Here is a 26,453-nt window from a genome sequence, read left to right as displayed (position 1 = left end):
GCTCATTTGATCCTCAGCTGTGAGCTTTAGGACAGCCTTAGTCACCAGAACTTAGCAGCTGTCACTCATATTTAAAGTTAACCATCTTTCTCCCAATCACACTCTGATCTCTATTACCTATTTTGGTAAAAGTTATCACTATCCTTCCTATAGGGTGATCAACTGCCCTAGGATGAAGAAGCATCTGTACTAAAAGCAAGATACTCCTGGGAAATCGGAAAGGTCAGTCACCCTACCTCTAATTTCAGTGACTCCAAGTGGAAGCTGGGAGTAGCTCAATTCCTCCGTCTTCATGGCCCCTGTGCTGTTAGTGATGTTCCTCTACCTTTAAAAGCCTGTGTATCTATGCCCTCTTTCCATTCTGCAACCCTCTTATGCTACTGATTCTCAACTTCATTTCTCACCAGAATTACCTGGAGCAGTTTAAAACTACTAATATCTGGATCCCATCTCCAGAGATTCTGATTCAAATGATCTGGAGTGGGTCCTGGACAGTTACCAGGTAATTCTTGTGTGCATTCTCTCACCTGAATGACTGCTAATCTGAGTGATCGTCCCAGCTCCAGGTTCCCCTCTCTAATCCATCCTTCACACTGCAGCCAGAGTTTTCTTTCTTTCTAAAACACAAAGCTGACCATGTCACAGCCCTGCTTAAAACTCCCCTCTGGGTCTCCATTGCTTTCAGGATGAAGCCTTAACTCCTCAGCATGACAAAAGGGGAGCAGCGCAAGGGAGATTCAGCTGGAGCAGAGTCAGGGGCTGGATCATTCAGGGCTTGGACCCTTAGGCTGTAGTACTTGAGTAGAGATCAATGATGAATAAATCAACCCCAGTCACAGACCTTCTCCTCCAGAGCTAGTAGGCTCAACCAGTACAGTGACTACAGTCACTGTCCCCCAGTCCAGGCAGAATGAACCATGACCTTCCTTGTACCATCCTCGTAACCTGAATATGCTTTGACTCTAGCACCTGTCACCTTTATTATTCATATGTATGTAACTTTCTAAAAACCATAGCATCAGTGCCTTGAGGTCAAGAATTGTACCATTTTCATTGTTTTATCTTCAACACCAAGCAGAGTGCTCAAGCCATACTAAATGCTCAGTAAGCAGTTTGCTGAATGAAGGCAAAATACAATGGTTGAGTCTTTCCCCAGAAGTATTTAGAGCTGTGGATTTCACTCCCTTCATCTGTTAAGAATCTCACAGTTCTGTGCCTTCCATTAGAATGGATTAATTTTGGAAGAATAATTTATGTATTCAGAATTGTCTAATTTGTCATACGCATTGTGTGAGCTGGGTAGAGGGAATCCTCTCTCACAGCAGAAGTAGAGGGTGGAGAGATCTTCCTATGACTCCTAAAAGTAAAACAAACCCTGGGTCATCAGTTAGCACTGCAGTAGAGGTGAGTCATAGCATGGCCTTTGACTAAGGATATCGGCATATTCAAAGGCAGTCTGAAGGTAAAAAGAGGAATGGTCCTTTTAATGGTAGAATTATGGGTGGTGAAGCTTGTTTGGGGTCAGGAATTATAACCCCTAACTTCTCTAACTAGCTCTGAGCAAGAGCACTAGAGAAAGCCACTAGAGAAAGCATCCTTCTCATTTGTCAGTTATTCTGGAATAGACTACGTCGTAAGTCTTTACTCAACTCAAGCATCTCAGTGCCAACACTGTCCTCTTTTCTCCAGGGGCAGGCTGCACATGAGCTTCACAACCTTTAGCTCTAAAGACCAACTCAGTCTCACACTGATCTTCAGTCTCTTTTACTCACATACTTGGTTTCTCTGGTCCTTCGAGTTATCTGACTTGCTAATAATTGCTTCTGACCCCGATTTATTTGTATTTGCATTCTCTTCCAACAATCACTAATTTTAAAATACAGTAACCCAGCAGGGTACTACCAAAAACAGTTACTCTTCCCTCCATCCCTGTCAATGTATTATTTCCCCAGGTGACTGGTTAAGTACAGTGATCAGCCATCCTGGTTGGCCTAGGACCTAAGAGTTTTAGTACAGGGCAAACTGGGATAATTGGTCATCCTACATCAGGTGGCTGGCTGGTAACATCAAAGGAATAATACAGGCACTGGAGACTCTAGGTCAGAAGGCAGAAGGGAGTAAATGCTAAAGAGAATATGAAAGAGTAGATGGAGGGCAAGTATGTATTTCTACTTGTACTATCAGGTAGAAAGAAGGTACAGAGGGACTGAAAGCATTTGTGGAAGAAAAAAATCAAGAATAATCAAAATATTAATAGGAGAAGACAGAACCCTGGGAAAATGAAACCTTCCAGGTGTAGAGAACTATGCCTGGGAACCACTGCAGGAAGAATAAGAAGGTAAATAGAAGGACAAGTGCTGTGTATGCCATGTTGATGAGCAGTGAATAGGAAGGGAATGAAGACTGAGGCTTGTGAAAGCATACCTCTCTACATGTGGTTATTTCTTTTTTTCAAAATGTTCCTTCTGAAAAGAATAGTACACTCTTTCCTGGTGTTATATGTAAAACATAGCATTGTATAATGTTTGAAGAAAATAAGAACAAGAATGAAATGAAAATGAAACGTTAGTTGTTCAGTCGTGTCCAACTCTTTGTGATCCCATGGACTGTAGCCCACCAGGCTCCTCTGTCCATGGGATTCTCCAGGCAAGAATACTGGAGTGGGTTGCCATTTACTTCTCCAGGGGATCTTTCCAACCCAGGGATCAAACCCAGGTCTCCTGAATTGGAGGCAGATTCTTTATCAACTAAGCCACCAGGGAAGCCCCAGGAACAAGAATAAATCAGTTTAAAAATAATTGCTCGTATGAAAGTAATTTTCCCTTATCCCTCAAAGAGAGTGAGGGTATCATCTGCTGCAAAATTACTAGGTCAGCCTATATTTAGTCTAACTTCTTGGGGTAGCAATCATTTTGTTAACTTGACAAACATTAATGAAGTATCTAAGTGAAGTGTCAAATTCCATTTAAAATTCTGTACAGTCGTTCTTTTCCAGGGTTTGTTCTGTGTTTTGTGTTGGCTCAATCACTGTGGGATGCTGAGCATCCTCGGTTCCAGAGCATTCAGTGTTTGGAGGCCCCCAGGCATAGTAACAATCCCTGGTTGAGAACCATTTTCAAACTTGTCCCATCATAAGTATCTCAGGGGACACCAATCAATTACAGACTCAAGGGCTCTCCACCTCACATCTGAATCAGTATCTCTATTGGAGGAACCTGGAAATCTGGATATTCAATAGAAGTCCCTACCAGGTGACTCTTAAAACCAGACAAACTTAGAAAACAATGACTCTGTATCCCTTTCCCCTGATATGCCAATGTGATCCCAAGTGCTTTTGGTCAGTCAGAAGTTTGCTGCAGTCTGATGTCACCTTATAAGCTCCTGCCTAGTCTCCACAATACCAGCAATTAAGGACAAAAGAGAAATTTATGTCACTAAATTGGATTGACAGGTGGGAGAGAATTGACAAAGAAGTATGCTCAGTAGGTTGTCTTAAATAGAAATGTTTTGGATGGGAATATTGTCTCCAAATGCTTGATGTCCCTGCAATGAATGACATTTTATTCATTGTACTAAAAAGATTATTCTACAAGTCTTATCATGACAAAGCTTCTTACCTTGCCACAAGTGCACTTTTGAAGAAATATGTACTTACATACTACTTCACAGAACAATGTGAAGTTTTTTTAAGACTTGGCTTCAGTAGCAAAAAAAGAAAAAATTGTAGAACTTTAGAAATAACCAAGTAGACATTTAAAAAGAACAGTAATTATGATCCACTAACAAAGCTTTTTTTTTGGTCATATTGTTGTTGTTCAGTCTCTAAGTTGTGTCTGACTCTTGGCAACCCATGGATTGCAGCATGCCAGGTTTCCCTGTCCTTCACTGTCTCCCAGAGTTTGCTCAAACTCATGTCCATCGAGTTGGTGATGTCATCCAACCATCTCCTCCTCTGTAGCCTGCCTCTACTCCTGCCCTCAATCTTTCCTAGCATCAGGGTCTTTTCCAATGAGCCAGTTCCTCACATCAGGTGGCCAAAGTATTGGAGTTTCAGCTTTAGCATCAGTCCTTCCAATGAATATTCAGGGTTGATTTCTTTGGTTGCTGTTTAGTCACCAAATCATGTCCCATTGTTCACAAGCCCATGGACTATAGCATGCCAGACTTCCCTGTCCCTCACCATCTCCCACAGTCTGCCCAGGTTCATGTCCATTGAATTGAATTGGTGATGCCATCCAATCATCTCATTCTTTGTTGCCCTCTTCTTCTGCCCTCAGTCTTTCCCAACATCAGGGTGTTTTCCAATGAGTAGGCTCTTCGCATCAGGTGGCCAAAGTATTGGAGCTTTGTCTTCAGCATGAGTCCTTCCAGTGAATATTCAGGGTTGATTTCATTTAGGATTGACTGGTTTAAGCTCCTTGCAGTCCAAGGGACTCTCAAGAGTCTTCTTTTGTTATATGTTTTAGCCTTTTTATAAAGCATAAAGTGAGGTGTGTCTAATTAACTTATATAACTCAGCAGTGGCCACAGGACTGGAAAAGGTCAGTTTTCATTACAATCCCCCAAAAAAGGCAATGCCAAAGAATGCTCAAACTACCGCACAATTGCACTCATCTCACGTGCTAGTAAAATAATGCTCAAAATTCTCCAAGTCAGGCTTCAGCAATACATGAACCATGAACTCTCAGATGTTCAAGCTGGTTTTAGAAAAGGCAGAGGAACCAGAGATCAAATTGCCAACATCCGCTGGATCATCGAAAAAGCAAGAGAGTTCCAGAAAAACATCTATTTCTGCTTTATTGACTATGCCAAAGCCTTTGACTGTGTGGATCACATCAAACTGTGGAAAATTCTGAAAGAGATGGAAATACCAAACCATCTGACCTGCCTCTTGAGAAATCTGTATGCAGGTCAGGAAGCAACAGTTAGAACTGGACATAGAACAACAGACTGATTCCAAATAGGAAAACAAGTACATCAAGGCTGTATATTGTCACCCTGCTCGTTTAACTTATATGCAGAGTACATCATGAGAAACGCTGGGCTGGAGGAAGCACAAGCTGAAATCAAGATTGCTGGGAGAAATATCTATAACCTCAGATATGCATATGACAAAAAGAGGTTCTTGATGAAAGTGAAAGAAGAGAGTGAGAAGTTGGCTTAAAGCTCAACATTCAGAAAACTAAGATCATGGCATCTGGTCCCATCACTTCATGGGAAACAGATGAGGAAACAGTGGAAATAGTGGATGACTTTATTTTGGGGGGCTCCAAAATCACTGCAGATGGTGATTGCAGCCATGAAATTAAAAGACACTTACTCCTTGGAAAGAAAGTTATAACCAACCTAGACAGCATATTAAAAAGCAGAGACATTACTTTGTCAACAAAGGTCTGTCTAGTTAAGGCTATGGTTTTTCCAGTAGTCATGTATGGATGTGAGAGTTGGACTATAAAGAAAGCTGAGTGCCAAAGAATTGATGCTTTTGAACTGTGGTGTTGGAGAAGACTCTTGAGAGTCCCTTAGACTGCAAGGAGATCCAACCAGTCCATCCTAAAGGAGATCAGTCCTGGGTGTTCATTGGAAGGACTGATGTTGAAGCTGAAACTCCAATACTTTGGCCACCTGATGTGAAGAGCTGACTCATTTTAAAAGACCCTGATGCTGGGAAAGATTGAGGGCAAGGGGAGAAGGGGATGACAGAGGATGAGATGGTTGGATGGCATCACCAACTCAATGGACATGAGTTTGGGTGAACTCCAGGAGTTGGTGATGGACAGGGAGGCCTGGCGTGCTGCGATTCATGGGGTTGCAAAGAGTTGGACATGACTGAGTGACTGAACTAACTAACATGCCCATGAGAAAATTCTCAAAGATATTTGTAATACATAAAATAATGGCTATCATTTATGGATACTAGGCATTGTATAAGTACCTGACTTTTATAGTGTGACCAACCATACTAGCCTGCCTGGAATGTCTCAGCTTTAGCACTGAAAGTCTTGCCAAGAAACCCCTTAGGCCTGGGTGGACCATGTCTATTTGTTACCCTACATCTTCATCTGATTTAATCTTCAAAACAACCACATGTGATTGGTACTATAATTATCCCCATTTTATAGGTGAGGAAACTGAAGCATAGAAGGGTTAAGCAAACTGACCAAAATGACTGGTCTAGAAAGCTGCAGAGTTGGTACTCAAACCCCCATCTGTTTCCATTTGTTTGCTTCCAAAATCTACTTTCCTAACTATTTTTTGCCAAGAAGTTACAGTCCTTAGAGGTTTCATTATTTCTTCCTTGTCCCAGGAATAAAGTTTATCTATAGACTTAGCATCAAAGGAGGCTATTTAAAATTTCCTAGCAAATTAAAAACAAAACAAAAACGGTTCCATAAGAAATTGTATCCCATTTGATAGCAACAGAAAATTAAAGCCACATTGAGTTCTCCAAGCCTTTGTATGTTGTTTGGAGAATTTGAGAATACTGGGCTTGGGGAGATGAGACAAGAGCACAGGGAAACCCCACCCTTTTGCAAAGTAGTGTTTTGGGAGAATGATATGTGCCTGGCAGCTGCTCTAAAGAGTGTGGCCACCCCAGTGCAGCATTTCAAAGAGGATGAGATGGTGGTTGTCCTATCCAGTCACATCCACAAGGGGAACTGAAGAAAGGGATATGTTTCCTGACCTGCCATTCAGCCAAGATGGTTCATTTGATTTCCCCACTAATAAACCCTGAGCTTAAATGAAGTTCTGGGCTGCATCTCCAGTTCAAATTGGAAAATAGTTTTCAAATTCACTGAAAACTAGATTTTAAAAATTTGTGCTTATTGCATCTTAATAGATCATATCCTCTTGGGATTGTTGGTCCTAAAAATTCTGATTTCTTTAGAATAACTCAACAGAATAAAGATTGGACATATTCATTGAATTAGTAAAACATTTTTGCGTGTATTGAATCACTCTTGTGACCCGAGAATAAATCCATCTTGATTGTGGTATATAATCGTTTTTATGTATTGTTGGATTTGATTTGCTAATATTTTGTTGAGGATGTTTACATCTATACGCATTAAAGATATTGGCCTGTAGTTTTCTTTTTTTGGTAGTGTATTTGGTTTGAGTATCAGAGTAATGGCCTTGTAAAGTGAACTTGGAAGTATTCCTTCCTCTACAATTCTTTTGAATAGTGTATGAAGGAAGGTGTAAGTTCTTCTTTATATACTTGGAAGAATTGCCCTGTGAAGCCATCTGTTCCTAAACTTTTGTTTCTTGGGATATTTTCTTATTACAGATTTGATTTAGCTTATAATGATCAATCTGTTCAAATTGTCTGTTTCTTCTTGACTCCTTCTTGATAGGCCATGTATTTCTTCTAGGTTGTTCATTTTATTGGCAAATAGTTGTTCATAGTAATCTCTTATGATCCTTTGTATTCCTATGGTGTTGGTTCTAGATTCTCCTTTTTCGTTTCTGATTTTACTGATTTGGACTTTCTTTTTTTTCTTGATGACTCCTATTAGAGGTTTATCAATTTTATTTTTTCAAAAAACTAGCTCTTGGTTTCATTGATATTTTCTTTTTTTATCTCTGTTTTATTTATTCCCTCCGTTTATTATTTTTTTCCTTCTGCTGGCTTTTGGCTTTGTTCTTCTTTTTCTAATTCTTTTAGGTGGTAGATTAGGTTGTTTTGAGATTTTTCTTTCCTTTTTTTTTTTGAGGAAGACCTGTGTCACTGTAAACTTTCCTTTTAGAACCACTTATGCTGCATCTCATAGATTTTTGGAAGTTGTATTTTCATTGTTGCTTGTCTCAAGGTATTTTCTGATTTCCTCTTTGACCCAATGATTTTTTTAGTAGCATGTTGTTTAGTCTCCTTGTGATCATTTGCAAGTCTGATCATTGCAAGTTTTTCCGTTTTTCTTTCTGTGGTTGATTTCTAGTTTCATATCGCTGTGATCCGAAAAGTACTGTGGTCTTATATTTGTTGAGGCTTGTTTGGTGTACCAGTATGTGGTCAATCCTAGAAAATATTCCATACATACTTTAAAAGACTGTGCATTCTTTTATGTTTTTTGGATGTAGCCTCGTATAGATATCAATTCAGTCCAACTATTCTATTGCGTCATTTAGGATCTCTGTTGCCTTATTGACTTTATGTCTGAAAAAGCTATCCATTGTCCGAGAAGTATTAAAATCTCCTACTATAATTGTATTCCTGTCAATTTTTCCATTTATTGCCTGCATTTGTTTTGCTCCTATGTTGGGTGCACATATATTAACGAGTATAATATCCTCTTCTTGTATTGATCACTTTATGTTATATAATGCCTTCCTTTTAAAGTCTATTTTGTCTGATATGAGTATTGCTATTCCTGTTTTCTTGTTGTTTCTGTTTGCATGAAATATCTTTTTCCACTCCCTCACTTTCAGTCTGCGTGTGTCTTTTACGCTGAAGTGAGTCTCTTATAGATAGCAGATTGGGAGACCTTGTTTTTTAATCCTGTCAGTCATCCTAAGTCTATTGATCAGAATATTTAGTTTATTGACATTTAAACTAATTATTGATAAGTATATACTTGTTACCATTTTATTTCTTGTTTTTCTGTTGTTTTTGTAATTCTATATTTCCCTCATTGTGGTTTAATGGTTTTCTTTTGTAGTATGCTTGAGTTCCTTTCTTTTTTGTTTTTGTGTATCTATTGTAGATTTCTGATTTGTGGTTACCATGGAGTTCATATATATTGATCCATAATTGTGTCTACTTGCTTTAAATGGATTATCATTTAAGTTCAGACACATTCTAAAGGATCTACATTCTTTACTGCCCTCCCCTACATCTTGCATTTGGAGTGTTATATTTTACATCTTCATTCTTATTATCCTTTTACTCTTGATTATAGTTACTGTTGTTGTTTAGTCACTAAGTCATGTTTGATTTGTTTGCAACCGCATGGACTGTAGCCCACCAGGTGCCTCCGTTCATGGGATTTCCCAGGCAAGAATACTGGAGTGGGTTGTCATTTCCTCCTCCAGAGGATCTTCCTGACCCAGGGATCTAACCAAGGTCTCCTGCATTGGCAGACAGATTCTTTACCACTGAACCACCAGGGAAGCCCTTATTGTAGTTATGGTTGCTTTTATAATTTTTTTTTAATGTACATATTGGCTTATTTAAGTAATCTTCAGTCCTTACTTTATATTTGCCTGTATTTGAGGGGTTTTCCCTTCCCTAATAGATTCTTAACTTCAGCATTTCTTTTAGGATTGGTTTAGTATTGCTGAATTCTTTTAGTTTTTGCTTGTCTGAGAAATTCTTCATCTCTCCTATTCTAAATGATAATTGTGCTGGGTAGAGTATCCTAAGTTGCAAGTTTTTGCCTTTCAGGACTTTGAATATATCGTGCTACTCCATTCTGGCCTGCAAAGTTTCTGCAGAGAAATCAACTGATAGCCTTATGGGGATTCCCTTGTATATGACTCTTCATTTCTCTACTACTGCCTTTAGAATCCTCTCTCTAATTTTGCCATTTTAATGATGATATGTAGTGGTGTGGGGTCATTTGGGTTCATCCTGCCCGGGACTCTGTGCCTGGTGTCTGTTTCCTTCTTTAGATTTGGGAATTTTTTATTTATAATTTCTTCAAATACGTTTTCAATCCCCTTCTCTCTCTTTTCTCCTTCTGGAACCCCTATAATATGAATGTTGGCACATTTTATATCATCCTATAGATCTCTTACATTGCTTTCTTTTCATTTGTCTCTCTGTTTGCCATTCTGATTGGGTGATTTTCATTATTCTATCTTCCAGATCACTTATGCATTCTTCTGTGTTGTTTAGTCTGCTATACATTGCTTTTAGAGTGCTTTTTATCTCAGAAATTGAATTATCTGTTTTTGATTGGGTCTTCTATATAGTTTCTAGTTCCTTATGAAAATGATCTGGGCTTATAAAAATTCTCTTTCTTAATTCATAAGTGTTTTATTAACAACTTTTCAAATTCATTGTCTGGTAGACTGATCATCTCTTTTATTTATTTTTTTCAGGGGCTTTTCTCTTGCTCTTTCAGTTGAGGATATTTCCTCCACCTTTTCATTTTCTTAACTTTCTCTGTCTCTATGAATATAGGTGAAACAGTCATCTATTGTGGTGTTTCTGTGTGGGAGCATCTCTATGTAGACTGCATGTGCCCAGTGTCTTTGGTGCAAGAAATTTTATGTGAATGCCAGCCACATCCTTCCTCAGGCATCCTGGTCACTATCACCTTGATAGGAGGTGTGGCTTGTGTTGAAGGAGCTAAAAGCTGTACAAGGTGTGAGATAGGATTTCCTCTCTGTTTAGTGGCTTCACCATCTTATCAGAAGCAGGGTCTGCTCCCAAGTTGCTGGAGTGGTAGCCTTGAAGGTTGAGCAGGTTTTGTTCCTTTTAAGTGTGTTTTTCCTTCTCCCCACACTGGGGCCTTGCCCTTTACCCAGAGGAAGGGATGCTGAAGCACGTGGGGCTTGTGTGCTTACAGAGGTCCAGTGTGCTTTCTGTGTATGTGTCCGCACCTCCACTCACACACAGCCCAAAGTCATGTCTTTTCCCTTGTTGTGGTTGTCCCAGCTCTAGTACAAGGTTGTGGCATGAAGTGAGCAGGGCCTGAGTGTTTGCTCTTCCAGGACTGGAGATTGCAGCATTGCAGCTGCAGGAATTGAAGCAGCTGTGCCATTGTCAAAAGGCTGGGCTACTTCTGTGGTGCTGTTTGAGTGAGTGCCAGAATGGCTGCCACAGCCCCACCTGAATCACCTCCCAGGTCAGCTCTGCATCTCTAGACTAAGTCTTTTCTCAGGACCTGGCTGTCCTACATCCAGTGTAAAGCTACGGCATGGAATGGGCAGGACTGGAGCATTTACTCAGCTGGAACTGGGGATGGCCATGTTGGGGAGGGGAGTCTTTCTTGCAGCCTTGGTTGTTTTCTTTCAGCTTTCTGCCAGTTTCCAGTTAGTTTTCTGTGAGAACTGTTCCACATATAGGTGTATTTTTTGTGTTTTATGGTAGGAGGTGAGCTCCATGTCTACTTACTCCGCCATCTCTTGACCCCTCTCCACTTTTGGCATTTTGAAACTTAAACTTTGATTCTTCTCTGCATACAATGAGCTTTGGTATATCCATATTATGAAGTACAATACTTCCATTAAAATCACATCCTAAACAAAAACTTTTTGACATAGAGATATCCCCACAAAAAAAAGGTGAAAATTTTATATACCTTTTCTTAAATTTATTTTTTAATAGGAGGAAGATTGCTTTATAATGTTGTGTTAGTCTCTGTAGTACAACAGTGTGAATCGGCCATAATTATGCACATATCCCCTCCCTTCTGAGCCTTTCTCCCCTCCCCCATGTATACCTTTTACCTTTTGTAACTTGCTTTTCCTCCTTAAATTTAGTGAGTATTTTTCCACTTCACTCAATATTTTTCTGGAAAATGATTTTTATTAGCAGGATAGTATTTTATAACTTGAATAGACTTTAGTTTGCTTAACAAATATCTTACATTTTCAACATTTCAAATTAAAGAATGCCTCACAAATTTTGTATGATTTTATTGTAACATTAGAGTAAATTCTTTAATTCTTGCTCTTCTACTTCTAAAATTATGTTAAGAGCCTTAACATACTCTCTGGCAGAAAGATTGTTCTAGTTTATGCTACAAATCAGCAACAAAGAGGTATTGTTTACCATACTAAGCAACACTGAATATCATCATAATTTTTAGTCTTATAGACTAGACAAAATTCCCCCAAAATGCAAATATTTCTTCAGTTCATTCAGTTCAGTCCCTCAGTCATGTTCAACTCTTTGCGACTCCATGGACTGCAGCAGTCCAGGCTTCCCTGTCCATCACCAACTCCCAGAGCCAACTCAAGCTCATGTCCATTGTATTGGTGATGCCATCCAACCATCTCATCCTCTGTCATCCCCTTCTCCTGCTGCCTTCAATCTTTCCCAGCATCAGGGTCTTTTCTAAGGAGTCAGTTCTTTGCATCAGGTGGCCAAAGTATTGGAGTTTCAGCTTCAGCATCAGTCCTTCCAATGAATATTCAGGACTGATTTCCTTTTAGATTGGCTGGTTGGATCTCCTTGCAATTTCCTCTTATGTTTTCCTATTTTTTGTGGAATTTTTGTTCCTCAGGCACAAGAGGCCTTTCTTGTGACAGAGGAAGGATATATAGTGGATACACCATTCAGAGTTATGAAGGGACACAAAAAGCATACTTAGCTTGGATTTTTAAAAAATATATAATAAAATGATTATTTACAGAGATGTGGGCAGGGCTGAGGGACCAACAAAAATGTTGAGGCACTGTGATATTGGGATTTCTAGTAAGAAACATATATTCCATCTTGGGCTCCATTTCTGTCACAGAGCTTCTAAAATCCTTGGAGTTTCCTAAGTGGAGAGAGAGACAAAAGACATTTTTTGTTATGTTAAGAGTGACCTTTGGAAAGCCCCTAGGTAACCTAAGGATGAAGGTTGGTTGCCAGACGAGTCAATCATGTGGTCAGAGGTTTGGAAAACTTTCAGTCCTCATCCTTAGGAGAGAAAAGGAACTAGAAACTGAATTCAATTACCTATGGCCAAGGATTTGATCAATCATGCCTATGTAATGAAACCTCCATAAAAACTCAAAAGGAGGTGGTTCATAGTGTTTCCATGTTGGTGGACAATTCAAGGAGAGATGCCCCCAGAGAAAGTATGAAAACTCCTCCCCCTTCCCCCATATCTTGTCCTATGTATCTCTTTCATCTGCCTCTTCCTGAGTTTATACTATATATTACAATAAACTAGTAATCTACTAAGTATTAATAAAATGTTTCTCTGAGTTCTCTGAGCCAGTCTAGCAAATTAGTCCAATACAAGAAAGGGGCTATTAAAATTGCCAATCTATATAGCCAGTTGATTAGAAACACAGGTAATAAGCTGGGCTTGCAACTGATGTCTGAAGTTGGGATTAGAGGAGCAATCTTGTCAGACTGAACTCTTAACTTGTGGGATCTAAGGGTAGATAGTGTCCGAATTGAGATGAATTTTAGGATACCCAGCTGGTATAACAGAATTGCTTGGTGATATGGGGAAAATGCTCACACATCAGAATTGATGCACATTTATAGGCATCCAGAGACCAGTAACAATGGGAAGTCATTACCCACTTGATCCTAAAGGAACAGGGGAAAGAAAACAGAATTATTAATGTGGGCTGGAGCCAGAGGAGAAAAGGCAATCTCATCAGAGCTGCTGACAGAGGGAGGCAATCCCAGCCACAACCTGGCATCAAAACAGCATGAGGCAGGGAATAAAATACTTCAATCTGCCTGTCTTTCCGCAGGCTGCTGTCTTGTTGGTGCCATCAACTGGGTAAATTGAACTTGCAATCAGAGAGCAGTGCCCTGAGGCCACAGAACAGGGCAGAGAAAGACAAGAGAACAATAGATTAACCAACACAGTGGATACTTATGGCATTTTTTTGTTTTTATCATTTAGTACTTCTATTTTATTTTTACATTCAGTACTTCTAAAATGCATTTGTAATTTTTCTTTTGATTGTACTGTGTCATAGGAATAAGCTTTTTATTTAATTTTTCTAGATACCTATATAGTTATCTTAGGTACATATGCTGTATCATATTCCTATTCATTTTACCAACTACCATTATCAAACTGAATTTTTACAGTGGGGTTCTTTTCAATGTTTCCTACTCTGTTCCACTGATTCATTTATTCTTGTGCAATAACACGGTATTTTAATTATTGTAGCATGACAGTATGTTTTAACACTAGGTAGAGCAGCTCCCAAGTGTTCTTAAGTTCTGATGAAAATTATTAGGAAAAAGTAGCTTTGAAAACGGGGGAAATGTCAAATAGAAAAACCTTAGTTATTCGGCTCTGTTTTGAAATGGATACTGCTATGTGATATGTGCAAGTTTGCATTCTCTACTATGGAATCTCAACATATATTATGAGATAATAGAAGAAATTTTTTGTTTCATTATATTCATTATTTTGGCATATTTGTTAGATTCGACATACACATGATAATATACAGTATTTTTCCTTCTCTGACTTATTTCACTAAGTACAATATTCATCATGTCCACCCATGTTGCACATTGCAAAATTTCATTCTTTAGTGGCTGATTGGTATTCCATTGTGTATATATACCGCATCTTCTTTATCCTCTCATTTGTTGATTGACACTTAAGTTACTTTCATATCTTTGCTGTTGTAAATAATGCTGCTATGAACATTAGGGTGCATGCATCTTTTCAAATTAGTGTTTTGTTTTGGTCAAATATATACCCAGGAGTGGAACTGCTGTATCATATGATAATTCTATTTTTAGTTTTTTTGAGGAACATCTGTTTTTCTACAGTAGCTGCGCCAATTTACATTCCCACCAACAGTGGACACATCCTCGCCAATATTTGTTATTTGTGGTCTTTTTGATGAGAGTCTCTGACAAGTGTGAGGTGACATCTCATTGTTTTGATTTGCATTTCCATGATATTAGCAATGCTAATTATCTTTTCATGTACCTGTTAGTCATCTGTATGTCTTCTTTGGAAAAATATCTATTCAGGTCTTCTGCCTATTTTTAACTGGGTTGTTTGGGTTTGTTTTTTTGTATGTTGAGTTGCATGAGCTGTTAACACATTTTGGATATTAACCCCTTAGTAATTGTATCATTTGCAGATATTTTCTCCCATCCAATATATTGTCTATTCATTTTGTTGATGATTTCCTTTGCTGTGCAAAAGCTTTTACATTTAATTAGGGCCCATTTGTTTATTTTTGCTTTTGTTTCCTTTGCCTTAGGAGGTTATTCATATATATTCTCAAATAGAAAATATACACATATATTATTTCCATTTAAGAAAAATTACTACATACCAGGTCATAGAGAAAATCTCAACAAGTTACAAAGAATGGTATTCTAGAAGCCATTTTATATTATCTCAATATATTTTTTGTATTTGTCCTTGAAGTTAGAAAACACTAATAAACAGGATTTTGTAAATATATACATGCAAATATACATGCTCTTATATAGTAAACAATGCTGAGGAAACATAAAAGAAAATAGTTACTTAGAATTATTTATTTAGTTACTTAGAATTCTTCATTTTTCAAATTTAAAATACTGTTCTGTTATTTCGTGGAGAACATCTAGCCAATTCAATCGCTAAAACAGAACTATATTCAAATTATGTCTAAGCTATAAATCAGCATATTGAACCAACATTTTAATTCTTGTTTCCAACTAATTATTTGAGAGCCTTTGAAGAGAACAGAGGTTATTATTGAAAAGCATATTTTCGTTTAGTTTTAGTTTAGTTGCTAAATCATGTCTAACTCTTGGTGATTCCATGGACTGTAGCCCACCAGGCTCCTCTGCCCATGGGGTTTCCCAGGCAAGAAAACCAGAGTGGGTTGCCATTTCCTTCTCCTGGGGCTCTTCCTGACCCAGGGATCAAACCTGCAACTCTTGCATTGACAACAGGATTCTTTACCACTCAACCACCAGGGAAACTCATATTTTTGTTAAACTTGTGTAAATGATTATTAGGTATTTTGGATCTTTTTTTTTTTACCTGAAGTTGTTGTGTTTTTTAAAAATCCTTCTTCAGATGTGCTAAGACCATTAATAGCAATTTCCAGATAATCACAAGCAGGTGAGAAATAAGGTAAGGGCAGTCAGTGGGATCGGAGAAGGCAATGGCACCCCACTCCAGTACTCTTGCCTGGAAAATCCCATGGACGGAGGAGCCTGGTAGGCTGCAGTCCATGGGGTCGCTGGGAGTCGGACACGACTGAGCGACTTCACTTTCACTTTTCACTTTCATGCACTGGAGAAGGAAATGGCAACCCACTCCAGTATTCTTGCCTGGAGAATCCCAGGGACAGGGGAGCCTGGGGGGCTTCCGTCTATGGGGTCGCACAGAGTTGGACACGACTGAAGCGACTTAGCAGCAGTCAGTGGGATAAAAATCTCCAACGACTTTTGGACTTCCAGGATTGGTCCACTATCTTCAGAAAAAGAAAAATCCTGGAGAAGTTTAAGAGGACTTACACTGCAGATTAAAAATTAGATCAAAATATGAGATGATCCAGTGATTAAGCTACTATGCCTCCACTGCAGGGGGGATGGGTTCTATCCCTGGTTGGGGAGCTAAGATCCTGCATGCTGAGTAGTATGGTCAAAAAATACAAACAAACAAAAAAAACCCAAAACAAATATATATATATATATACAACAAATATACATATTATATAATATATATAGTTATAATATATATCATATATGGAGATATATATTTGTCTTTTCGGATATATAATATATATTAATTAAATTAATGTATATATTATATAATTTATGTATTATACATATAATATATATAAAATATCCCCATATATATTATATGTATATAATATATAACATCACCACATATATATTATATATGGTAATGTTATAATATAATAATATTATATATAATATAATAACATATATAATACATAATAGTATAATATTATATATAATACATAATAGTATATATAGGGTGATGTTAGAGTTTATAATTTGAAGTCAGTGTAGATGCTGTAAGACTGTGGTTTGCCTGACACCCTCTTCGTGCAGTTCTGGGTCTGAGATTGTTGTGAATATAAACCCTGTGTACCTTCTGGCCTGCCTTCTTTTTTTGAAGCTGTTGCCTGCCTCCCAAGCCACGCTGCTGCCACCTTTGCCAGAGCCTTTGCTAAGCTTCCTTAGGTGGCTGCTGTTCAGGTGGAAGCCCCAAGTCTGCACTTTTCTCCCTGACTGAGCCCTAACCAGGCTGAATCATCCTTCGGCTCCCAGAATGGATAAAATGTCACATTGTGTGGCATGGGCCTGATTTTCTGAGCAGTCACTAAGAGGCTGGATGATACAACTCAGAGTTCAGGAGAGTCTACTCCCTGTGAGTTGAAACTTGATTGAGTAGATATGGGAAATAGTAGGAAACAGGGCAATTTCCCTCTCCTTTATTTCCTGTGGAGTGCTCTAAGATTCGATTTCCTCCTGAAGGTCTTCTGGAGAAGTTCCAGGTGCTGAGCTAACACCCCTGCCCAGAGGCTGCAGTCTCTTTATAGGTCATTGTGAAACAGTGGCCAGCATGGCAGCACATCATATCACTTTGTTTCTTGTATTTTCTTGCCTTTTTCTCCCTATTTCCTTACCTTTACCATTCTGGGCTTGCACGTGCCAAATCATATTGCAACTTGAAGACACCCAAATAGTGTCTCAGGCTGTGTCTTTTTGTAGAAAAGATTTCCTAAAAAAGAACTATAGCAACAGTTCTCACTTTACTGGAGAGCTGGCGTTTTCCCCTGGTCCCTATGAGTCACTCTCTACTTTTCTCCACCTTGCTCTCTGCCCTGGGAGGTTGCTGAACTGTATCTATAGGACACCCACACCCTCTGGCTACCAGATAGGTCCAGCCAATAGGATGCCCCGGTAGGAGATTGAAGGGAGAAAGTACTTATTCATTCTCCTGGTGCCTATGAGGTCATCTTGGCTGACTGTGTCCCTCAGATGAAAGTCGAGTTGGAGTTCTTCTCTATCTGAACTTCTTTTTGATTTCTGAGACTTGCTTCCTCCTCTCACTCCTTTGGACCTAGGAAACCTAAGAGCTCCACACGCTACCCTCAGGGTAGGGTGCTCACTTGTGGCTCATGTCCACCCTGCCCAGTCCTCTGTAATTTATTTCTTTATAAATAAATTATTCTAATTTAAATTATTCCAATTTGACAGTGCCATCTGCTTCCTGTTGGGATGAGTAATGAGAAGGAATGGTTAAATGATATTATTGTTTATCTGTGTTGGAATAGTGTGTAACCATTACAAATCACTTAATGTTCTCTAGCAAAAGTAATGCACTATTTTTTTCCTAATCACTTAAGAAGTCAAGCAATCAGGATTCTGGCAAAAACAAATAAACAAGACCAGTCAGAATTCCATCTTCTGTGTGGATGAAAATAATCATAAGTAATCTATAATAGAAATAGAAATGATTTTTAAAAAAGAGTTTTGTTTGAGCCAAACTGAGGACTATCACCTGGAAGACAGCCTCTCAGCTCTGACGAACTGCTCCAGAGACACATGATTGTCAACATAGTTTTATATCTTGTCAGAACCAAGAACATTAAATAAGTTAGGCATATACTTCTCTAGTGGCTCAGACAGTAAAGAATCTGCCTGTAATGCAGGAGATTCAAGTTCAATCCCTGGATTGGGAAGATCCCCTGGAAAAGGGCATGGCAACCCACTCCAGTATTCTTGCCGGGAGAATTCAATGGACAGAGGAGCCTGGCAGGCTACAGGCCATAGATTTGCGGAGAGTCAGACACGACTGACGCAACTTAGCATGCACGCATACTCCTTCAAGGTTTCAGAAAAACAGGTCAGCATGCACACAGCGAGTCATTATGGCCTTTGTACCAAGGAAGGGAGTCTTATCATGGAAGGAGGACCAACACTGGTGTCCCAGGAAGGGAATCATTTGCTCTTTATTTTTAACATAGACATTCTTTACTTCTGGTCAGTGTGCCCTTTTCTTTAATAATTAAAGCAGATATGAAACAGACTGTTTTAGTTAGCAGTTAAAATTCAAGTCAACTTATGTATTAGCCAGAATGACTTCCTCATACCTCAATATGGGAAATTTTCTTTTATTACCTGAAAGGGTCTTTAATGAAGGAATCATTTATGGGAGAGCAGGCAGAGTAAAGGGAATCAATAGGGAATTGTGAAGTACCTGGAACAAGAAATGGCAGAAGACATCACCACCCCAAGCGTTGAAGGGACATAAGGAAGAAACAGTGTTAGAATGCTGGTGCCTGATACGAGTCCACGTCTTGGAAAAGAGGCTGTCCCTCCAGACCTCCAGTCCTGGGGAATACAGGTCTTGCTGGAGCCTCATCTGCAGCAGGCTGGCAGTGGAGAATGAAATGCCCTGCTCTTCCGCCCCTCCAGCCCACCAAGTTCCTCTCTCCAGCCTCTGGTCTGCAGTCAGTACCTCCTATTGGCTGAACCTAGTTGGAAACTAGAATGACATGGCCCAGCAGGGTGGGCTTGCCTGGGCTCAGAGTGGGGCTGAGTAGGGCAGGGGATGGTCTGGGTTGGTGGGAGGTGGGGAGGCCACAGACAATAACCAATATGATCAGGATATAAAACCCTTTGCAAATATAATCTTAATTTTGTATAAGAGAATTCTGAACTAGAAGTTTAAAGTAGCTATCTCATGGTAGTAGATGAATAATAAATGGTTTTTATTTTTTATAGTGCTTGGCATATCTTCCAAATTTAAAAAAAAATGCATTACTTTAAAATTTATCTTAGGAAAAATAAATGCTAATTGAATGATGTGTTTAATTTTAACTTTTAAAGGAAACATTTCTTATCAGTGGCTCCTCATGCTAAGAACTTCATTTTCTGAAATTTCTCAGAAGATCTCACCTAGAGTAAGATCAATGCCAATGAGAGGATGTTTGTGTTTGTTTCTCAAAGCACTAGCTTGTTTTCACACTACCCTGCCCAATAATAGAAAAGAATAATCTGATGTGGGACAAAGGGCATCCCAGTCCTAGTCATATTAGTAGGTGTAATCCATTAATTACTATTAACTTTGTTATGTAGCAGAGTTGGTCTATGACATTCACTTTGTCAAAGAACAAAATTTGTAATCCTAGAGTTGAATGCACAATTACCAACTTCATATAAACACCTAGCTTCAAAATGCTTTCAATTTAGACTGTAAACCAACATCTCTGTTTTCAAAATGACTTGTATAGCTTCTGATTTATTTTTCTATTGTTTCATGTCTCTCACATCTGCATGTAAACTACAAATAAAGCACCATAGAGGAACTCAGGGGTATTATCAGCAGTTAGCCACTACCCTGTTGTTTTCCACACCCAGATTCCTCTTCTATTCATAGCATTGTCCTCAGCCTCACACGGGGTCCAGGGTAAAGGCAGCTACTTTCCCCCAAAGAAATACTTCACATGTAGAGAATGAGATAGCAAATCCTTGGAATGTCACAGGCCAGCTGTTGAAGGCAATTGTTCCTAACTACCAATGTCTCAGCCGCTCCTTTGGGCCAAAGCAGCAGTTGGGGGAAATAGAAGCAGCCAGTGTTCTGTATAAATTCAGACACCCATGTAAGCTTGGGCCTCAGAACTTTCATTGCCTGCCAAGCTATTTAAAGCTAAGGATTATGCAGTGAGAACAGATGCAGTGCATTTTGCCGTCTTCTGAAATCTAACATTTTAAGTAACATTTAAAGAGCATAGTTTAAATTTTCTTGAATTCAGTCATTGTAATTTTTAAAGTGGTTTCCTAAACTTCATATTAATTTAAGTATGACTTAATGCATCTTAATATTTCATAAGTATCCACAGAACATACACTGTGCTTTAAAAAATGCTGCAGCTAAGATTCAGCTTAGCTTTTTAAAAAAAAAATGAGGTACATATTTGGAACTTTTAAAAATCAGATTTATATCTGAAAATTCCAACATAAGTTTAAAACAGTAACAAATGTAGTGACTCATAAATATATTTCAGATCCAATTTTCCAGTACTATTTTTTAACCTTCATATTCTATATTTACAAAGCTATGCTGTAATAAAATACACTGAAAAGAAAAGCTTATTAAGCAAAGGAGATCACAGCTCTTTTTAGCAATATAAAACACTTTCATAAAATGGATAAGAATTTCTTAAATTGGTGTGGCTCTTTTGCCCTCAACTGTTACAAATGCAAGCTTCTCTGGCATTGTTGAAGTAAGGAAGAAATAATTCTGAGTCGTTTCTGCTATCAGACTACAGTCTCCTAAACTGTCAATGTTTCAGGTGTTAAGAATAGCATCAACTTTCCTTTCAGAATAAAAATAACAAAGACAACCTCAACATATCAGGAACTATGTCTGTATTTTTAATCTTCATGAAAATCATTTCAAACGTGGGTAATAGACACATTCCCGTGATAGCATGGGCTAAACTAGAATCTTCCTCTCTCGACGTATAACAGACACTAACCCGACACGATGTCACTTGGTCCCAGCCGGATCCTTTACTTCCACCACCAGAATTCCATCGTGACAGAGGATCGCCGACAAATCTTTGGTTTCAATGCCGTCGGGCAGTTTATACTGTCGGGTGAAGCTTCTGGAGATAAAACCGTGCTCATCCATTCTGGTTCCATGTTGAGCTTTTATCAGCAGCCAGCCCTCGAAGGTCTGAATGATGATATCTTCGGGGAGGAATTGGACCACGTCCAGCAGGACCTGGAAGCGGGATTCGCCTCTCTGGGGCGGCATCTCAGCGGCGTCCACTGGAGGAGCCTGGGCTGCCCTGGCCTTCCCCAGGTCCACCGTGGTTGGCCCGGGCAGTGCATATAAAGCGTGATCCAGCCTGCAGTCTTCCAGACCTCGAGCTTCGAACTCCTGCTCGTATCGCACTGGAGTCTCGATGAGGTGCCTCAGGATGATTTTTGCCATAGTGGAGGCAAAGCCGGCATCCAGCAGCGTCCTCCCCGTCCAGGTCCTCGTGGAGCTTCGCCGCTGCCTTCCGACTAGATTATCAGAGGAGAGCTGCTCTTCGCTTATAACCCCGCGCAGACGCAACCCTTTAATTAGACCTGAATCACAGTGCCGCACGCTCCCTCTTGTCTTTTCACTCCTGCTGACAATGAACGGCTATTTATAGGGTGTGTTTCGAAGTTGCTTTTAGCACACAGCCTGCTCGAGCTGCCGAGTCAAGGATTGCCCTTACATTCTCAGTTATCCTTGGCAAGTGTGTCGGCCTCGCTTACCGAGAGAGAAAAAGAGAGTCAGAAACAGTATTTGAGAAATATCTGAGTGCTCTGTCTTTGTGAACTACAATGATCTAAGGGATCAGAACAACCTAGAGATGAGCACTTGTCTTGTGTGAACTAAGTCTGCACTAATCCCAGTCTCCAGGCACAAAGTCACGGGGAGGTGACTTGAGCTTTAAATTGATTAGGAATCAATTACATACACACAGGCACATTAAAATCTCAAACATTGAACAAGCCCTCAGCCCTCTGTCCTATACATTTACTTTCATTTCATCCTTTAGTCTTCTATCCTTAAGTGACATCTGAGCCAGGCCATCTGGGTTTATTAAATTTGACTTGTGAAAAATGAGACCAAGTGACTGAGCCAGACAATGATGTCCAACCTCACATGGGGTTGGAAAGGCATAGAACAGAGAATCTTAGCAAGGAAAACAGAGCTCCAGGGCAGAGAAAAAGCTTAAAGCTTTTTAACTATTTGATACTAAAGCCCAGAAAACTAAGGATTAATCTAGTTGCAGCTCAGCTGTTGAAATGGCAAAAATAAATAACATACTTCTTAACTGTAACCCCCTTAACATTAAACTTATATTGAAAAAGAATGAGGTAACTCTTTATCCACTGCTATGGCAAGATCTCCAAGACATGTTATGTACAAAAGGAAAGTCCAGAATAGCATGTAATGTGCTGTATTTGTCTTTTTTTTTAAGTAGGCATTTGCTTGTGAAATAGAATCTGAAAGTTATGTCACGGGGAACAGAAGTTGCCTCCTGGGATGGTAGCAGAGTGATCAGAAGGCAGGGGCTAGAGGGAAACTTGCTTATTACTATAAACACATTTGTGCTTTTAACTTCTATAGTGTGTATGTAATGAACATACACACAAGAGGGTTTAAAATATAGAAAATTTCCTCTCCATGGAGGTTAATATTCTCTAGAATAGGTAGACTCCAGAATACCTTTCCTTAAAACACATATCCATTTTCTTAGAATTAAAAATAAATCTAACTAGTTTTTAGTTTTAGTTTTCTATGGTAAAGAATCTGCCTGCAATGCCAGAGACCCAGGTTCGATCCCTGGGTTGGGAGGATCCTCTGGAGAAGAGAATGGCAACCTACTCCAGTATTCTTGCCTGGAGAATTCCACGGACAGAGGAACTTGGTGGGCTATAGTTCGTGGGATCACAAAAAGTCAGACATGACTGAGTGACTAACACATTCACTTTCACTTAGGAAAGTCTAAAAAGTTAAAGATTAAAAAACAAAATTTTTTAAATTTTAAAAATTAGAAAACAGAAGGGAACAAATTCCTTTAGCTCTTTTATAATACCCTAAAACTCCGAGTGGATATTTTGGTATATAGTTTAAAATATGCCATAATTATGTTTTTCACACACAGCTTTTTTGACTTGCATTTTACAGGTTGATGACCCTCAATGGAAAAATGTACCCTTTGAAATATTAATGTCCTCCGGCTCACAAAATATTGAGAGATGTTTTCATTGATGCTGCTATAAGTGGTAAGTCAAAAACAGAACTCACTACCAGTGGCAGGAAATGTATAAGGTACTAAGGATTTGGCTTTAAATTGCTGGAAAGAGTCATAGCAAAACTGAGAAGAAAGTATATAGATTTTCTATATATCCCCTGCCCCCACACATACATAACATCTCCCATTGTCAACATCCCCACCAGAGGGTACATTTGTTACAATCAGTGAGCCTATATTAATACATAATTTACATTAGGTTTCACTCTTTGTGTTGCACATTCTATGAATTTGCCCAAAGGTATAATCACGTGTATCCGCCAAAATAGTATTATACAGAGTTGTTTCACTGCCCTAAAAATCCTTTGTGCTCCATCTATTCACCTCCCCTCCTCCCACTCTTTGCTCTGAAAAACTGCTGTAAAAAATAAGTCTGTTTATTTGCTGTGCTGGGTCTTCACCGCTGCACTCCAGCTTTCTCTAGTTGTGGTGAGTGAGGGCTGCTCTTCATTGCAGTGCTCGAGCTTCTCACAGAGGTGGCTTCTCTTTTGTGGATTCCCAACCATGGGACCACCAGGGAAGTCCAAAAAAAAAACGTCTATTTAAAAAACTAAAACTTCTCTAAAATATAAATACTAGAAAGATGCTGGTAGGGTGGACAGAGAAAAACATATCCAATTAGTCTTATGGTTTCTTGTCTTTAAGGATCTCTAAAATAGGTGAAGAGGACTAGATATGAGTGATGTTTCCACGTTGCTTGTGTGATTGTGTTGCTGAGGTTAAAAGGGAGTAGTCACATTTCTGGCACAAACACCCAAGGCTTCTACTTGTACTGTTTCCCCTGAACTGCCCTTTGACCCTAATCCTGCACCTTCTATCCTCCTCTAGACTTCTGTTCAACCACTTACCCCTTTCTTGATGTTCTCTAGTCTCTCACTGTCCACAGGCTCCTCTCCATCAGCATAAAGTCAGTTGTACCCCACCTTTTTAAACCAAAACAAGACCTATTAGCCCTTATGTCACCCTCTAGCTAATTAACCCCTTCCAGCCCAGCTCCTTGAATTTGTAGCCTGTGTTCAATGATCACTCTCTGTGCTACCGCAAAATAACTCCGCCCTGGATTGATGTCAAAGTCAGCCTTGTTGCCAAATCTATACTTTAACTTTATCTTCCTTAACCTCTTAACCATTTGACATAAGCCTCTCATCAGGAAAAGAATGTGAGCTATTTTTGTCCTAGCCCTGTCAAGAGAACAAGTAGAGTTTTCTCTTATCCTATTCCATGCATTCTCAGTGGAGGTGATATCACTCTCAAGGGGGCAAAAATTGGTTCTTATGGAACAAATCAATCAAACAAAAAATCCATGTTATCTAAAGATTATACCAAATCTTACCTCTAGGGAATGGATTATGGTCTTACAAAAGGCCCAGGTACATAAACAGTCATAAAGAATATCTGTGGAATTAAAATTTCATGGGGGAGAGGGAGGAGAAATCAGGTGGACAATGTCTTAAAGACTCCTGGGGGTGGAAGGCTGGAGCAATAATAAAGAAAAAATTGAGGATACAGTCCTAGTTGGCTTCATGAATTGCTCATCCAGACCCCAAAGGCGTCAGGGGCTCTTTGGAGGGATTTCAGTACCAACAAGGCTTAGGGTCTGAGAAGGTTCCCTAGAAAGAGTAATCTCACGGCCTGGACAAGAAGATGATACAGGGGGATAAATGGAGCTTTGGGGATTCAAGTGTTCCTGGCAATAGAATGACATGTTCCAGGGCCTGGAACCAGAAGAAAATTCTGTGACTGGAGGACAAAGGACACAGTGTGACCACAATGTAGGCCACAGAGTAGGAAGTGGGAGAAATGAGGCTGGAGAGGTGGGGAACAGGGACCAGATCAGAAGAGACATGTATGTCATTTTTGTTTTCAAGTATCTACCAGTTGCTCTAAGAGTGATACCAGAATTCTTGTTTTAGAGTAAACACTAATCTTTCTCTTCATAGTCAAAAGACCCACTGAGGATTTTTTTTTTCCAAATTAAGGTTTAGATTCTATTCTTAAATGTAGGAGTTAATTTCACAAAGACCCAAATCAGTGCCTTTTTCACTTTTCTGACTATACCCACAATAAGAAACATACCATCACCGGTGAACACACATACACACATGTGTGTGCATGCTCAGTCATGTCCAACTGTTTGTGACCTCATGGACTGTAGCCCTCCAGGCTCCTCTGTCCATGGGATTCTCCAGGCAAGAACACTTGAGTGGGTTGCCATTTCCTCCTCCAGGGGATATCCTCCGGACCCAGGGATCAAACCCACATCTCCTGAAGCTCCTGCATTAGCAGGCAGATTCTTTACCACTGAGCTACCTGGGAAGCCCATATATACCCATACTGGGTACAAAATATTTAGCTTTACTACATGTAGTGCACTCTGATGGTCTCTGTTTGATTCCATTTAGCTTAACAGTGAGCCTTGCAACTCACTAAATTGATTTTACAGCCACAGTTTGGAAAGCACTTAGTTAACTTTTTATATTATTAAGCAAGTTAGTTCATCATCCTTGTAGGGTGAGTTATCCCTCTGTAGGGAGACTATGATGGTCTCCACTGGTTTTTCTTCTGTGGCTGCAGAGAGATGTTGAGTGGGTAAGGAAGCAAGAGATGTAGCAAGACGAGACAGCATGGCTTGTGTCAAGGGCTGAAAGGTTAAAAACAATAAGGACGGAAGCTCAGACTTAGCAGTGAGGGAGTCTTTGATTTAATGAGGGAGAGTCAGAGGCGAAATCGGGCAAAGGTTCAATTGCAGTTGTTTGGGGAGTGCATATTGCAATTTCAAGAAGTTGGGCTGGGAGGAGATAGAACACATTCACCAGAGGCTGACATAAGGTCTGGAAGGCTTGTTTTGTTTTAATAAGATTTTCTTAAGAAAAATGACCATTATTCTGATGGAAAGGAGAGAACTGGTTAGCAAGGGGCCATGGTTGATGGAGTTTGAGACCTGAAGGGCCAATATCCTAAATATTCCTTTTAAACAAAGTGATTTTCTTATGCCATCCTCAAATCATGAC

The 26,453-nt window shown here is 39.4% G+C and overlaps 1 protein-coding gene across 1 annotated transcript; it reads right to left on the bottom strand.

The window, feature by feature from the left end:
• Positions 1–11,456: 11,456 nt before the first annotated feature.
• Positions 11,457–24,365, bottom strand: HSPB3 (heat shock protein family B (small) member 3). The gene is made up of 3 exons (XM_081517767.1): positions 24,291–24,365; positions 21,114–21,887; positions 11,457–12,434 (listed from the first exon to the last, which is right to left on the bottom strand). The coding sequence occupies exon 2, from the start codon at positions 21,576–21,578 to the stop codon at positions 21,129–21,131; it is 450 nt and encodes a 149-aa protein (XP_081373893.1). The 5' UTR covers positions 21,579–21,887; positions 24,291–24,365; the 3' UTR covers positions 11,457–12,434; positions 21,114–21,128.
• Between the last annotated feature and the right edge of the window lie 2,088 nt (positions 24,366–26,453).

Source organism: Giraffa tippelskirchi, chromosome 8, assembly GCF_054371585.1.
Source record: "Giraffa tippelskirchi isolate mGirTip1 chromosome 8, T2T-mGirTip1v1.2.pri, whole genome shotgun sequence".
Classification (NCBI taxonomy): Eukaryota; Metazoa; Chordata; class Mammalia; order Artiodactyla; family Giraffidae; genus Giraffa; species Giraffa tippelskirchi.
This window is presented reverse-complemented; position numbering and strand designations above follow the sequence as displayed.